General features: G+C 41.9%; 1 protein-coding gene across 2 annotated transcripts in view; it reads right to left on the bottom strand.

The window, feature by feature from the left end:
- Positions 1 to 15,646, bottom strand: part of MTDH (metadherin) — a 51,826-nt gene that overhangs the window by 20,355 nt on the left and 15,825 nt on the right. The window contains exons 3-8 of one of the 2 annotated variants that reach the window (XM_024204826.3): positions 13,695 to 13,779; positions 12,897 to 13,076; positions 11,276 to 11,344; positions 8,042 to 8,293; positions 4,434 to 4,520; positions 781 to 879 (exon numbers count right to left, since the gene is read on the bottom strand). In XM_024204826.3, the coding sequence (XP_024060594.2) occupies positions 781 to 879; positions 4,434 to 4,520; positions 8,042 to 8,293; positions 11,276 to 11,344; positions 12,897 to 13,076; positions 13,695 to 13,779 (772 nt within the window). The remainder of the gene's footprint in view (positions 1 to 780; positions 880 to 4,433; positions 4,521 to 8,041; positions 8,294 to 11,275; positions 11,345 to 12,896; positions 13,077 to 13,694; positions 13,780 to 15,646) is intronic. The other variant, XM_029913606.1, reaches the window with a different exon arrangement.

The raw sequence follows: 15,646 nt of genomic DNA, 5'->3' as shown, positions 1-15,646 counted from the left end.
GGCCCGCCAGGGTGCTTACTCTGGCGAGCCGCGTGCCGAACGTTGCCGACCCCTGTTATAGACTAACAGACGTATTGGAGGATGAGCTTTCGTGGATGAATACCCACTGTCCACTACATGCATCCGACGAAGTGGATATTCACCACTCATGCTCCAATACATCTGTTAGTCTATAAGGTGCCATAGGACTCTTTGCTGCTTTTACAGATCCAGACTAACACGGCTACCCCTCTGATATTATTAGATGGTTCACAGAAAACAGGCTGAATTCAAATGTCTTCCAATACTCAGTAAAGCATACAGTGTGCTATGACCAATACATAAACTGAGCTCAGAGGCTTGTTATGTACTCACGTGCTGGAGTATTAACCCACTCTATTGGATCCCATAGCAGTATCTCCGTAATATTAAGCCAGTACAGTTCACTCTGGGATTCAACTACTTATTAAGACTATTTCTAGCAAAAACCAGAAGAAACTGGATGCAGTTTTTTCCCATATCTGAAACAGGTAAATTTCCTTAACCAAGTGTTTTAGCTTAAAAAAATAACTATTTGAGGACTATTTTATATTTACATAATCATTAAAACTATGAATTTCAGCTGTAAGTAAGTTTCCTGATATTTGTGCCTTAAATTGACATTTAATATTACAGAAATGAAAGATCTAAAGCAAAAGCGACAGAATATAAAACCAGAAGCCAGTTAATGTAAAAGTTCAGACTGTGTGGGTGAAAAAAGCAGAGAAAATTTTAAATCACAAGAATTTTAGAGGAACATACTTAACCCAGACCATTCATCATCAACATGGGGCTGACTGCGGCTTAAATCCCACTGAAAATCAGAAGTACCAGGCTGAGTAACTGGCTCATTGCTGGATCCTGAAAGAGAGCAGAAGGAATACACTTATGAAAACTTTGGAATTTTTGTTAGCTTATAAACTTGGGTCTGTGGTGCTGAGTTCTCTTATTTAAAAATAAAAGGAAGTAACAAGGTAAGGTAAGAAAGAGGGAGAATCCAGCAAACAAAAGAAAACTTTTATCAGAGAATTCTGAGTGGGCAGGAATTCTGCTCTCTCCCCTCCTCCTGTGCATATTTTAAGTCAGAAGGAGCAAAAACAATTATCAGGATTTCAAAACTCATTAGATTCACTATGACATTTCTTGCAATTTGAAGTTCTACATTCAGAAGGACAGACATAAAAGTCTTCTGGAGATCCTCTATAGCAGCAGGCTGGCCTGCTAGTCCAGCAGAAACATACTGGACTATGGTACCAAATTTACTCTCTCTTTTTCAAGCCAAGAGAGGGGGAACACTGAAGAGTGCACACAACATTCAGTCACAGTGATAAAGGACACCACAGACTGCCTCCAAAATGAAGCATATTCAGAGGGAAGAGCAGGGACTTAGAGATCCCAGTAAAAGAAAAGAAAAAAAAATAGAAATACTGAAACAAAAAGACAGAATTAAGGGGTCACAGGCTATGGGGAAAGAGAAACACTGACTACACAACATTCCACTGAACCTTGTTTATTGTTGATTTTATATTGAGGGCACAACAATCAGATTCTTATGAAAATGGTAAAATTACTTGCCTGTAAATTCTGCTTTTCTGAAGGTATCTTATAGCAGCGGTTCTCAAACTGGGGTCTGCGGAGGGTACTCCAGGGGATCCACAAGTCATGTCAAGGGCCGCTGGCCCCGCTGATCAACTCCTCTCCCACCCTCCCAGCATCTCCTGCACGCTGCTGAACTGCTGTTCCGTGGCGTGCAGCAGGCACTGGGAGAGAGGGGGAGGAGCAGAGATGGGGCACGCTTGGGGAAGGGGGCGGAAAGAGGTGGGGAAGAGGGGCGGGGTGGAGTGGGGATGGGACCTGGGGCTGAGCACCCCCAGGGAAAATTAGAAGCCAGCTTGGGGGTCTGAATTTTTAAATCATAATGGGGGTCCTCAGGTTACTAAAGTTTGAGAACTGCTGTCTTATAGGATTCTCACTCCTGGCTCTTAACTCTACTAGTTCTTAAGGTTTAAAGGTTTCACCATTGAGTGCAGTGTAGCAGGACAGAGTAAGAGCAATCATCATCGCTGGCTGTTATATGCAATACCCTGCTGAGTACAAATGTTGCCCTCCAAGTGTTACAGTCAGCTGTCTAGATTGTGCAGGAGGCAAAGCTCCCAGGATAAACCAATACTGGTGGAGCATTGAAAGAATACTAGCAAAGTTTTCCAACACCCAGAAGACACAGTAGGTAGCAGTGCCCTGAGAGGTCTGAGAAATCTATGAATCCTTTTATTCATTCCCTTCCTTCATGGTCCACTAGGATAAAAGGATTGCCTGAACTTCTCTCTCTCAACATGTTCATAACCTTTGCAGCTACATCAAATCTCATGCTTCAGGACTTCAGCCAGTTGTCTGCAGAGGTTGGGAAGGAATTTTTTCCTGATGCACAACTGGCTCAGTTTATTCTGCTCCGGTTTTTTCCCCACCTTTCTCTATAGCAGAGATTGGCCACCAGATTGGGGAGATCAGTACTTTGAGGTGGTACAGAGAATCTTGTTCCTCAGATGCCTGACTGATATGTCTTGCTCACACAATCAGGGTCAAACTGATTAATTTCTGACCCAAAATCTGGCAATTTCTCCCCAAGTGAGATTGGCAGGGACCTGGAGTGGGTTTATGGCTTCCTCTACAGCATGGAACGTTGATCACCTTCTAATTTCATGTAATTAATTTCCTACTATAGCTGGGACTTTAGGCATTGCTACCACTACCGGGACTTCAGTTTCTCCTATTCTCTGCCTGTGGCACACAACAGTTTAGTCTACTGAGAACTGATATGTTTAGTCCAACTAAACTCATTGGGCTCAATATAGGAGTATTTGTGGCAAATTTAATATCCTGTGATGTCAGACTAGATCTAAAGGTACTTTCTGGCATTAAATTCTATGAAATTAGATACTGGAGCATCTAATTCAGGTGTTGGAGTGCCAAGATACTGGCTGTAAAGAATACGGTGATGAAGCACCGAAGCACACACAACAGTGCCAGATAAGAGACACATCCAGGTATAGACACACCAAAGTACAGCAGAACCCGGTTTATCTGATTTAACTGAGACCAGGGCTAGATTGGATAATCAAAAATTCAGATAATCCAGAGAATGGGAGTGCGCGAGACTGCAGCACTGTCTAACGGACGTAAGAAAGAGGTCCAGAAGTGGGCAATGTGCACACTGGTCGTTCAGTTAATACGAAGAGCTGGATAATGGAGGTCAGATAATCAGTGGAACAGTGGAAAAGGAGGTGGAAAAAGTGCCACAGGAAAGGCAGAAACACTAGAAAAAAGAAACAGCTGAGATGCATCACAGAACTTGCACGAGCACTCAATGCAACTGCTTCACAAAAAGTTTAGGTAAATATGCCAAGTTGACTGGAGGAATGGACAAATAAATATGCAACAAAGGAACTCAGAACTGGAATGAGACAAAAGTGCAGTCTCCAACATGCCGCTTCTCCTTTGCTGACAGTGGTCTTCTAGGAGGTGATGCAGTGTTTAGAAAGCAGTATTTATACTTGGCAGAGGTAGCATACAAGAGTTATTAGGAGGTCTAACTTGCAATCCTCTCTGCTACTGCACCTTTCTAGGGTAAAACATACTTTAAGAGTTAAGGGAGTTATTCCAGTCTCACACTAAGGAGCTAAGACATAGAATTTACAATCCTACATATATGGTATCTTTAGGGAATTATGTTTATGCTCCTTCATCAGAAGTCTGAAATTTACATCTGCAGCAATGCCCAAGTGTTCCTAAACACAGATTGCTTCTGATGAATGAGGAGCAGAACAGGAAGGATCTGGAAAAGACACTGAGGTGACAATCTTATATTTAGTCTAGCTTTTGGGTTTTTATTTAACATTTTGGAGAATGAGGTATTTATTCTAATTGCATAACACTTAAATGTATAATACATAAAAACCAATTCCATGATTAAAGATGCGGCAAATTCTTTTTCTACAACTTAGGCCTAGACTATACTAGCAATTTAGGTCAGTATAACTATGTTGCTTAGGGATGACGAAAATCCACACAAAGTACAGTAATACTGACGTAACTCCCTATGTAGACAGTGCTATGTTGATGGGAGGATTTCTCCTGTTGACATAGTTACTGCCTCTTGGGGAGGTGGATTACCTATGCCGATGAGAGAAGCCCTCCAATTGGCATACATAGTGTCTTCACTGAAGCACTATAGCAGCGCAACTGCATCCGTACTGCTGCAGCCTTTTAAGTGTAGACAATGCCTCTGTCTTGCGAACCACAAACTATAACCATTTCTGCAAAACGATTATTGAAGGAAACAAAAAACAAACAAACAAAAAAAAGGGGTGTCTAATTTAAGTACAGTTGTAGAAAAAGCTTTGCAAAGCTTAACATACCAGAAATTGCAGGATTTAGTCCTAAGGAAGTGAAAGAGGCAGAATTTGGTTCAGAGGCCTTGATCCTTCCATCTACATTCCAGGCAGCTGAAAAAAAATAAAGAGCTTGATAACTTCACACTTTATTTTGCCATATTGAAGGCATCTAAAAATCAGTTGTCGTCTAAAGCTGTAGGAATATGGTCAAAAAAATCAGAAGAAATTCCAACCGCAAGACAAAGTCTCATACTAGTAAAATATTACCTGTGGCTTTAAGTTGTCTTCTTATAGTACTCAGTAAGCAAGAGTAAAAGTGGGTGAGGCAATATTTTTTAAACTTAACCAGCTTCTGTTGGTGAAAGAGACAAGCTTTCAAGCTACACAGTGCTCTTCTTCAGGCCTGGGAAAGGTACTCAGGGCAGGTCTATGCTTAAAACGCTGCAGTGGCTCAGCTTCTCCCATCAGTGTAGTTAATCCACCTCCGCGAGACACCAGCAACATAGTTATACACCTCTACCCTGATATAACGCTGTCCTCAGGAGCCAAAAAATCTTACTGCGTTATAGGTGAAACCGCGTTATATCGAACTTGCTTTGATCTGCCGGAGTGCGCAGCGCCCCGCCTCCCCCGGAGCACTGCTTTACTGCGTTATATCCGAATTCGTGTTGTATCGGGGTAGAGGTGTACTGATTTAAGTTTAGACATGGCTTCAGTGTCACAGGTAAATACAAGGTGGAAAAGATTGTTTAGCACGATAACATTCTAAGGCAGTGGTTCTTAACCAGGAGTCCGGGGTCCCTTAGGGAGCTGCAAGCAGGTTTCAGGGGGGTCCGCCAAGGATGGCAGGCATTAGAATTGCTAGAGCCCAGGACAGAAAGCCAAAGCCCTGCCACACAGGACTGCAGCCCAGGGTCCCAAGCATCGCCACCCGGGTCTGAAGCTGAAGGCTGAGCAACTCAGCTTCGCTGTGCTCCCTGTGGTATGGGGCCCCGGGTAATTGCCAGGCTGCTATCCCTTAATGCCGGCCCTGGCTTTTATATGCAGAAAAAGAGTTGTTGTGGCACAGCTGGGCTGTGGAGTTTTTATAGCATGTTGGTGGGAGCCTCAGAAAGAAAATGGTTGAGAACCTCTGTTGTAAGGGAAAATTCAAGGTGAAATGGCCCGTTAACACCTCTGCAATCATAGAACAAAAGGGAGGAGGGTTAGGGGTTACAGATTGTTGTAGTTATCCAGTATCTTTATTGAGACCATGTTTTTAATGTCTAGAAAAGTTATGAACTTAAGCTCCCTGGTTCATCTTTTGAAGGGCAGATATACACTTAAAATGCTGCATTAGCGCAGCTGTGTTGACGGGAGAAGCTCTCCCATCGACATAGTGCTCTCTACACAGGCAGTTGGGTCAGTATAACTCTGTTACCTATCCACCCCCAAGCGGCACAGTTATACCAATACAAGTCTGTAGTATACACCTGGCCAAAGTTGTTGTGCAGGTTTCCTTTGAGGACAAGGACTGAGAGGTCAGATATGGAGCGATCATTTTGTGAAAAGTGTTAGTCTACCGCAGGGGTAGGCAACCTATGGCACATGTGCCAAAGACGGCACATGAGCTGATTTTCAGTGGCATTCACACTGCCCGGGTCCTGGCCACCGGTCCGGGGGGCTCTGCATTTTAATTTAATTTTAAATGAAGCTTCTTAAACATTTTAAAAACCTTATTTACTTTACATACAACAATTGTTTAGTTATATATTATAGACTTATAGAGACATTCTAAACGTTAAAATGTATTACTGGCACGTGAAACCTTAAATTAGAGTGAATAAATGAAGACTCAGCACACGACTTCTGAAAGGTTGCCGACCCCTGGTCTACAGTAACAAGGTGTTTTTCGTCTTATTTTTCTGTACGAGTTCATTTGAGAGCTTAGTGATTGTCTGGTTTCACCCACATAGTTGTTACTGGGGCATTTAATGCACTGGATGAGGTACACAGCATGTGATAGGCATGTGTAAGACCCATAGATCTTGAAAGATGTTGTGTTGGGAGGTGTTAATCATCAGGGCAGTTGAAGTATGTCTGCAGGTTTTGCATCTGTTATGGCAGAGTCTGGTGCTGCTTTGAGTTGGCAGGTTCTGGTCTGTGGGGATTCTGATTATGGTAAGGCTGCAGGGGTTGTTTGAACACCAGAAAGGGGGGCTTAGGAAAGATCTCTCTTTCACAGAGGTGGGCAAACTACAACCTGGGGGCCACATCCGGCCCGCAGGACTGTCCTGCCCGGTCACTGAGCTCCCGGCTGGGAAGGCTAACCCCCAGCCCCTCCCCCGCTGTCCTCTCTCCCCCGCAGCCTCAGTGCAATGTGATGCAACACCAGCACTCTAGGCGGCGTGGCTGGCTCTGGCCGGGCTGCGCGGCTGCAAGTGCCTGCCGCTCTGAGCGGCATGCTAAGGGGGCAGGGAGCGGGGTTGGATAAGGGTAGGGGGTTCCGGGGGGCAGTGGCGGTTGGAAAGGCATGGGATTCCGGGGGGGAGGGGGGAGGCGGGAGCTGTCAGGAGGCGGGGGTGTGGATAGGGGTCAGGACAGTCAGGGGACAGGGAGCAGGGGGGTTGGATGAGTTGGGGGCTCTGAGGGGGGCAGTCAGGGGGCAGGAAGTGGGAGGGGCAGATAGGGGGCAGGGGCCAGACTGTTTAGGGAGGCACAGCCTTCCCTACCCGGCCCGCCATACAGTTCCGCAACACCGACGTGGCCCTCGGGTCAAAATGTTTGCCCACCCCTGCTCTTTCAGGATGTGGTCCTCATCGAGCATGGGTTGTAACTGTTTAACTATATCCTATATAGGTTCCAGTGTAGGGTGGTAGGTGACAATTAGAGGCATGGGGTGTTTCTGTATTGAAGCATTATCTCACAGTCAATGCTGAGACCCTAAACTTGCACCTCACTCCGTCAGCTTGCAATATCCAGCCAATTTTGAGAGGCTTGCTCCCCCGTGCCTTCCAAATTCAGACTTTTCTAAAAAATAAAAAATGCTTTTGCCATAGAGTTGCTCATTGGTGCTGAACTGCCTACAGATGTTTATTTTTTACAAAAAAGGTCTTCAATATTTACCTCAAATATAAGCCTCAAAAAATCCCAGTAAAGACAAATGTTTAACAAACATTAGTAAACAAATGTTTACATAAATAAAATTGGAATTTCTTTGTGATCAAGTTGAAAATGCCTTGGATTCGAAATTCATTAGCCACCACTTAAAAAAAATATGAATTACTAAAAACAAAAAATATATCCACAAGGCTCTCAACCAACCATTTCTAAATTTTTACACTACAGATTTTTAATAGTGCTTTGGGGGAGGGCAAGCAGTTTTCTACATGACTGTAGGGAAAAAACATTTCCCCATAATTAACCTGGCAAATTTAATGTGTTACAAATATAAAATATAGCAGTTCAAAGCAGCCGAACTGGATTGTTTTCCTAAACACCAGGACTCAATCAATTTATCAATATTAACCAAGGAAATAATTTTATACTAAACAGCAACAAGATTACAAAATGACAATTATGTTTTTAAGAATCCCAACATTGTTTTACCTTTACTAAAAGGTGCAAGAATGCTTGCATAAAGCAATACTTACCAATGCTAGGGAACAAAGTACGCTCTCCCCAGGACCTGCTCACAAGGGATACACTCCAATCTTTTCCATTTCCACTAGCATCTCCAGTGTCCTGACCCCAAGCAGATGTCTCCGTTTTCCTCTTCCCTGCTGTAGTTGATGGAACAGATGTCCATTTCTCCTCACCTGCACTGATCTCTGAGGAGATTTTTACAGACTTCTCATTCCAATTTCCTCCATTTACAGTAGGATTTTCATTCAACCCTGAAGAAACTTAAAAAATAAAAACACGTTAAAAAAAGTTACTGGATGAAGAGTTAAAATATTACTTGATTATAAAGAAATCAAGTTCATTATTGAATTTTGGTCAGCAGCAACTAAATATTAGATACCAGAATAATATGTAGTTGCAAGACAGTTTTAACACAAACTATGAATTGTTACAATAATTCTTAACCTCTAAAATAGGTGAACTTGTTAAGGCTGAAATGTCTAAAGTCAGATCTACAGTACCCCTCATGTTTCAAATGTTAACACTTCTATCATCTGTGTCCCTCACCTCTGCCTGTAGCCTCCATTCCTGTGAAGATACTGAAATGTTTTAACACTCTGCCTTCCTCCTGCAATATTAGAGAACAGGATTCTATTTTTTTGCCCTTCTTTCCCTCCCCCTCTTCATGCCTAGAGGGCCTCCAGTATATCCTTTTTTGCTCCATATCCTTCTTTTGCTTCACTTTCTTCCTAGTGGGGGTGGCTAAAAACTGCTCTCTCCAAAGTCAGTCAATACCATTCTTTCAGTCAGCTTTTGGGGGACAAGAGACAGCAGTGCATAGTGCTCCTTACAGGCCCAGGTGTAGAACTCTGATCCCAATATGGCAGTGTGTTGTGATATTTACATATTGCCATAAGCAAACATGGCACTTTACAACAAAGTATGCTAAACAAATGAGAATCCTGGGTATTAAGAGTTTAGATTCTAGCAAGGTTAGTTGCAAATCTATGAACCGGCCCAATTCTGGAGAACTTGAATACTCTTGCATGCTCATAAGAATAAAACCAGTAAAGCAGAAACATCCTAACCTGTATGTACACAACTGAAAAGGAACTATATTCTGGATGAACTGCTGACAGCAGAAAAAGGAACTTTTTAAACAATGCTGCAACACTGTTTGGGATCAAGAGAACACTGAAAAAGGAATGCGAGAGGAGGGAGTACTGATGTCATGTCCCTCCTGGCTCCTGCAGTGGTTCCTAATAGAAGAGAGCCAAAATGGGACATCAAGGCGGCTTCTCTACATGAGGCATGGAAGAGGGGCAGCTACTCTGTTTCTCTTGGTCCTCTGGTTCTGATGACTAGTGTCCCTTCACTCTCATAGCTGGGAGAAATAGGAAGCAACATCAGAAGGCTATGCCTCACTTCTGTGCTCTTCTCTCCCTTAAAGGGCTGCTACTTCCTGCCCACTGTTACTTCTCCCTCAAGCATTAAAAAGGGGACCTCTAGCTCTGTAAAGAGCTCTCTCTCTCTGACAAAAAGACAACATGTCATCTCCTTTGCCCCTTCCACCAGAGAAGCAGCAATTGAGACAGCTGTGAGAAGCCCCTTCTGGCAATTCAGAGCTAGGATGGGATAGAGGAAGGTTTCCATTTTATTCAGGAAGTAACCCTAGTGAAAAAATCCCATATGAATAGTCAGGAGCTTTCCAAATTGAAAAGGGCACATAAGTATTGGTCTTATCAAATCTGAAAACGTAGAGACAAATATTCCATGTTCTGCCCCTTAAATTTTGTTTTCTTCCCTGTCTAGTACAGCATAAAAATATCCACAGCTTTTTGGAATATCCTAGCCCTGAAGATGACCACAGTCACTACTGTAACAGGCTGTCCTGCTGGAAAGCTATCAGTGCCAAGAAGGTGGACAGTAATGCATATATTTTATTCAGGTTCTTGTACTAATCTCCTTATCACACATATATCTTCTTCTCTAGCGGTGCTGCACAGTAACAGCAGTTTGCTTGTGAAGCAAAGCTCTGAAGGATTGACAGCAACAGAACTGCTTTCTGCTGGATGTCATTTCTTATAATTCAACATAATGTTGATCTGCCAAACTACATGGACTATATTTGGTCACAGCTACATCCACCACCTAGCTTCACATTCTCCTGTAAATGTAGTCAGTTAGTAGATAATGTTTTCACCCCCATCAGACTTAAATAGTTACCATCTGCATTTGACAAGGGCCAGAGTTAAACAGTTTCCCAAATGTTCCTGGATCAGCTTCTCTTATGAGAAAGACTAACTATAAGCCTCAACACTCAAAACATAAGTTTTTATAATTTGAGCTCAATTTTCAGAGAGTTGGGCTAAAATTATAGTCATTCCATGTACCAACAGGTATTTGCATGTGCAAAATCTACACATGCCCACTACTGTGGTATTTAGGTGCCAAATGACCTATTTGTGCCCAAACTGCATATCAGATTCCTTAGGCTTGGTCTACACTTACCCCCCAAGTCGAAGTAAGGTACGCAAATTCAGCTACGTGAATAACGTAGCTGAATTCGACATACCTTACTTCGAACTTACCGCGGTTCAGACGCGGCAGGCAGGCTCCCCGTCGACTCCGCAGTACTCCTCTCGTTGAGCTGGAGTACCGCAGTCGACGGGGATCACTTCCTGGTTCGATTTATCGCGTCCAGACCAGACGCGATAAATCGAACTCGGAACTTCGATCCCCAGCTGCCGAACTAGCGCGGCAGTGTAGACCAGCCCTTAGACTCAGGACCTGTGTGTTTAACTCAAAGCAAATATGTTGAGGCTTATATTTTATTTATTTATTTACTTACTTTAGGCAACTTGTTAACTCATTAACTTGAGAAAGTGAACACTGTTAAGGCTAGTCTGGACAGTCCCCAAATGTTGTTCCAAGACACGAATGTTTGGGGTTTACTCCGTAGTAATTTTTATACCAGGTATAAATAGCATAGAAATTCTAGGTACAGTACGGCAGTATTATTAGAGTAACTAGGGCGTAAAGAGTCTATATAGCCTATGTACTGTTATTGAGAAATAACTGTACAATGACTGTGCAAGTCAGACACTCACAACTAAAGAGCAATTGCATAACTGAGAAAAAAGTTCTAAATCATGAACTGCACAGCATCCTGCACTCTGACCCAGGTGGAGTTCTAGTTCTGTATAGGAAACTATTACTCAGGTTAACAAGTTAGCATGCACACTAGTCATAAATCCTTTTACCTTGCTGAATTGTTGACTCTCCCTTTGCAGATTTAGAGCTGCTAACTTGAACATTCAGAATTGTATCACCTGATTAAAGAGAAAGTCTTTACAAACCATTGTACATCTATAGTAAGTATTCATTACCAAAGGCCAAATTATATTTCAGAGGATCAGCTCTTTAACAATCATTAACAGGCAAAAAATATTTACATCCTAAACTAAAGGAAAAATTTGCAAATACAGCAAATTTTTAGAAGCTATATTAAAACGAAAAATATGGGCATTTAATCTTAAAGGCTATTTGATTTATATACAGTTCAGATATCTCAGAATTTAAATCAAGGAACCCTAATCAGCTTTTAATTCAGTTTAAAAAAGAGTTAATTTGAAAGGAGCCCAGCTATTTTTCCAGTGCTCATTAGCAGCATGCCCAGATCAGGTGGAAGAGGTCATTTCATTGCAAACACCTCCGCTAGCCTCTTCCAGACATTATTACAAAAGGAAACCACTGTTTCTACCTCTTACCTAACCCAGGCAGTGCTGCAGATACAGCTCAACTCCTTTCAAATTAACCTGGTGCAAGGTGACATCTGAGAACTGATGGTGCACTACACACTGCCATGGTCCCTGCTCAGATAGATTACAGTAGTCATTAATGTCCATAAAGATCACAATACAGTTACAGTCAACACATTTCTTGAAGTTGCTGGGTTGCCTTACTTCGTACATGCCCCCAGTGACAAAGGGAAAACTGACATAGTACTCAAGGGCAAGGACAGTCCATTCAGTCAGGACGGAAACAAGCTCTGATCAAAGAAGAAACCAGGATCTGAGGCATCAATGATGCAAGGAGTTGAAGTTAGAAGGTGAATGTAATGTAGTAAAGCACCAGAGAGGAGCTAGGCTCAAGCTTTCTGCTGCTATGTCAGAACACTTGATGCATTGTTCTTTGTTTAATTAGGCACTCAGGTGCATCAACAGGTAGACTGTCTAGAGGAAATCTGGTATCTAGTAGGCCAACAAAATGGTGTCTTTCTGGTCTTCTTGTGGGGCTGGGGAAACTGATGAAGCTGTGGTACCATCAGTTATGCAAACAATGCCCAGACAAAGTAGAACTGGTATGGTGGTGGAAAGGGAAAAAAAAGTAGTTTGTGTTTCGGTTTAATAGGAAACAAACTGACCACAAAAAGGGAAGGGAAGGGTGAGAAGAGGCTTGCTAAAAAAAAAAAAAAAAAAAAAAACCACCACTGGGATCTGCCAAAAAAAAATCAGGAATGATCTGTGAAACAAGGAAAATCTTCCCCAACACAGTCAGAAAAGAACACGGATGGTGGTGGGAAGGGGCCAGACTAGGTACCTGATTGAGGGATGCTTCTATAGGTTCCAAGAGACACAAGGCTTTACAGTTCTCACCTGCTCCAGCTGAAAACATGGAGCCAATAATTGGAATCTTAGTGGGACAGGTATCTTCTGTTAAATGCTGTTCTTTTAGCTTTTCCTCCATCCTTAATTCCACACAAAGTATTACAACTTCCAATTCCAATATTTTTTACATGGATATATCCCCCTCCTATTATAATGCATTTTTAAGTGAACACTGCTTATATTTCAAGTATTCTTTCTTTCTACAACATCATACCTTTATTTTTTCTGGGACCAACTGGAAAAGATGGTGTAGGTATTAGTTGTTCAGTGGCTACTGTAACTGCATTTTCCATCCCAGGGAGATTTGGTTCTATTGGACCAGCATCAGTCAGTACCTTGTCACGCTTACGCTGCTGCCTTTTCTCACGGTTACTGATTTTAGTTTCCCAAGCTCCTAAAATATCCCCATAAATAAAAATGGCATTACATGAGTAATACAATGGTAAAAGAATAACCCAACTAAAATTTAACTAGGAACCAAGTTTAATTTTGTAAGAGTTAGCAATAAGATAGACTGAAACCAATAGGTAAAGGTGAGAACAAGGGTAGGTAACTGAACTTTACATGTAAGAGTTTAAATGGCATGCTTGAAAAGTATGTCCTTTTTCTGGATGCGAGAATAATAGTATTTTGTTTTTACAACCACTCAAACCATATGAGCCACAACACTTCAGGTAGAATAAGATGTAGGATGATTGCCTTTGATGAACAATTTTAGTATTTTTCAACCCTTATAATCCAACATTCACAGATCAAATTGCCAACATCCCAGTTCTGAAGCTACCATCTTAACTTTTCTGTTCCAGAAATCCTGGATTTTCAGATATTCAGCATGCAAACAGTCTTAATCTAAGAACATTTCACCAGGTAGTAACCACTACATGACCACATATCCGATTTAAGATTATGACATCAGCTAGTTAATTTTGTTATATGTTTAAACAAGTTAATCTTAGATAGCATGTAGGCTAAAAAGTCTCACGCATTGCCTTATCAATGCTGTTCTTAGTACCTTCATCTGCTTCTTTTCCATCGAGACGTGACAGGTCCTGAACTGTTTTAGCATCTCCCTTTGATTTCTTCTTATTCTTTTTTGACTAAAATTAAAAAAGCAATAATTCAGTTTTATGTTATTAAAGAGACTAAACGTTTCTATTACAGGTATTAAGAAAATAGTTATAAAAAGTTGTAAGAATTAAAAGATATTTACAGATTAGAAATGGAAGACATACTTTGCAATATTAACCTATTGATTAGTGCCAAAGTAGTGGTGTTTAGGAAACATTTCTTCAGTATGAAAAGTGGGGGGGGGGGGGGAAGGGGGGAGAAAAGGGAATGGTTTTTTTGCTTTTTTTTTTTTTTTTAATATTAAAATAGAGAAAACCCACCCACACAAAAAAAAAAAAAAAAAAAAACCATTGCTGACAAAATCTGCCAAAGACTGGAGGATCAGCAAGTGATGACAGGCCAGTCATACAGAGCAATCTGGATTGTTTGATAGGCTGGACTCATTAAAATAAAATGCATTTTAATACAGTCAAATGCAAAGTTTTACATCTAAGAACAAGGACTGCATGCCATACCTACAAAATGGGGGACCGTATCCTGGAACACAATGATTTAGGGGTCATAGTGCATAAGCAATGCATAATGGGCTCCCAGTGCAACACTGACAAAAAGGTCTAACACATTCCTCAGATAAACACACGGGGGAATAGTAAGTAGAAGTAGAAAAGTGATTTTACTTCTGTATATGGCATTAGTGAGACATACTGGAATACAGTGTGCAGGTCTGCTGTCCACGTTTTTAAAAAGACGTTGAAAAATTGGACAATGCAGAATGATTCAAGGGCTGGAGAAAATGCTTTACAGTTAGAGACTTAAAGAGCACAGTCTGTTTAGTTTGTCAAAAGAAGACGGAGGTCATTTGATTATGTCTAAGTACTTTCACTGGGAAAAAATGCCAAATACTAAAGGGCTCTGTAATCACATAGAGAAATGCATAACACGAACCAACTGCTGGAAGCTGAAGCCAGACAAATTCATATTATAAAGCAGGCACAAATTTTTAAACACTTACTCCTGGGGTCATTCTGCAGCAAAAAAATAAAAATTCTGCGCACAATATTTTAAAATTCTGCAAATTTTATTTTTCAAAATAACACTATATAATCACACCAGTTTCAATTATTTTGGTAATTTATTTCAAAATATCTGTCAGCAAGTATGTCTGTAACAATACAGATACGCACAAAAATTCCCCAGGAGTAGAGTTAAAGAAACCTCTATGACAACCCAGTTCCTGTTTCTCTGCCTCCTCCCCTCCCAGAGCCCAGCCGGGGGCCATAGACCCACAACTCCTCCCCCCCAGAGCCCAGCCACGATGCTCCCCCAGCCAATACGCCCAAACCCCCTCCCCATAGAGTCCAGCCACAGGCCCCCCCCTTGCCCAGATACACACATCCCCTTCCCCCCAGAGCCCAGGGATCCAGAGGGAAAAAGTCTGATGTTTGGTCTCAGGCTTATATGGAGTTTCCTGCACAGTGTCTCCTTCCCTCAGGACATGATGGGAACTGCAGCTGCCAGGAATGCTCTTGCTCCCTCTCCCTCCCACCAGCAGTGTCTTCTATGTGCAAGCTGGGTTCTGTGGGGTCCAGCAGCCCCTATTGGTGACCAACAGCATTGCATCCCATTTCTGTGGGGGAAAGGAAATTCTGCGCACATATTAATTTCTGCAAAATTCTGCATTGTGCAGTGGCTCAGAATTCCCCCAGGAGTAAACCCTGTACAAACAACATTCTTCATCTTTTGGGGTCTTCAAATTGAGACTTTCTGGAACATGCGTTAGCTAAATAAACTATTTGGCTCAACACAGGTAAACTGGATGAAATTTTATGGCCTGTGATATACAGAAGTCAAATTACATCACGAATGGTCCCTTCTGGCCTCAAACTATATAAATCT

This window comes from Terrapene carolina, unplaced genomic scaffold (assembly GCF_002925995.2).
Source record: "Terrapene carolina triunguis isolate 2854851 unplaced genomic scaffold, T_m_triunguis-2.0 Scaffold58, whole genome shotgun sequence".
In the NCBI taxonomy this organism is placed as follows: Eukaryota; Metazoa; Chordata; order Testudines; family Emydidae; genus Terrapene; species Terrapene triunguis.
This window is presented reverse-complemented; position numbering and strand designations above follow the sequence as displayed.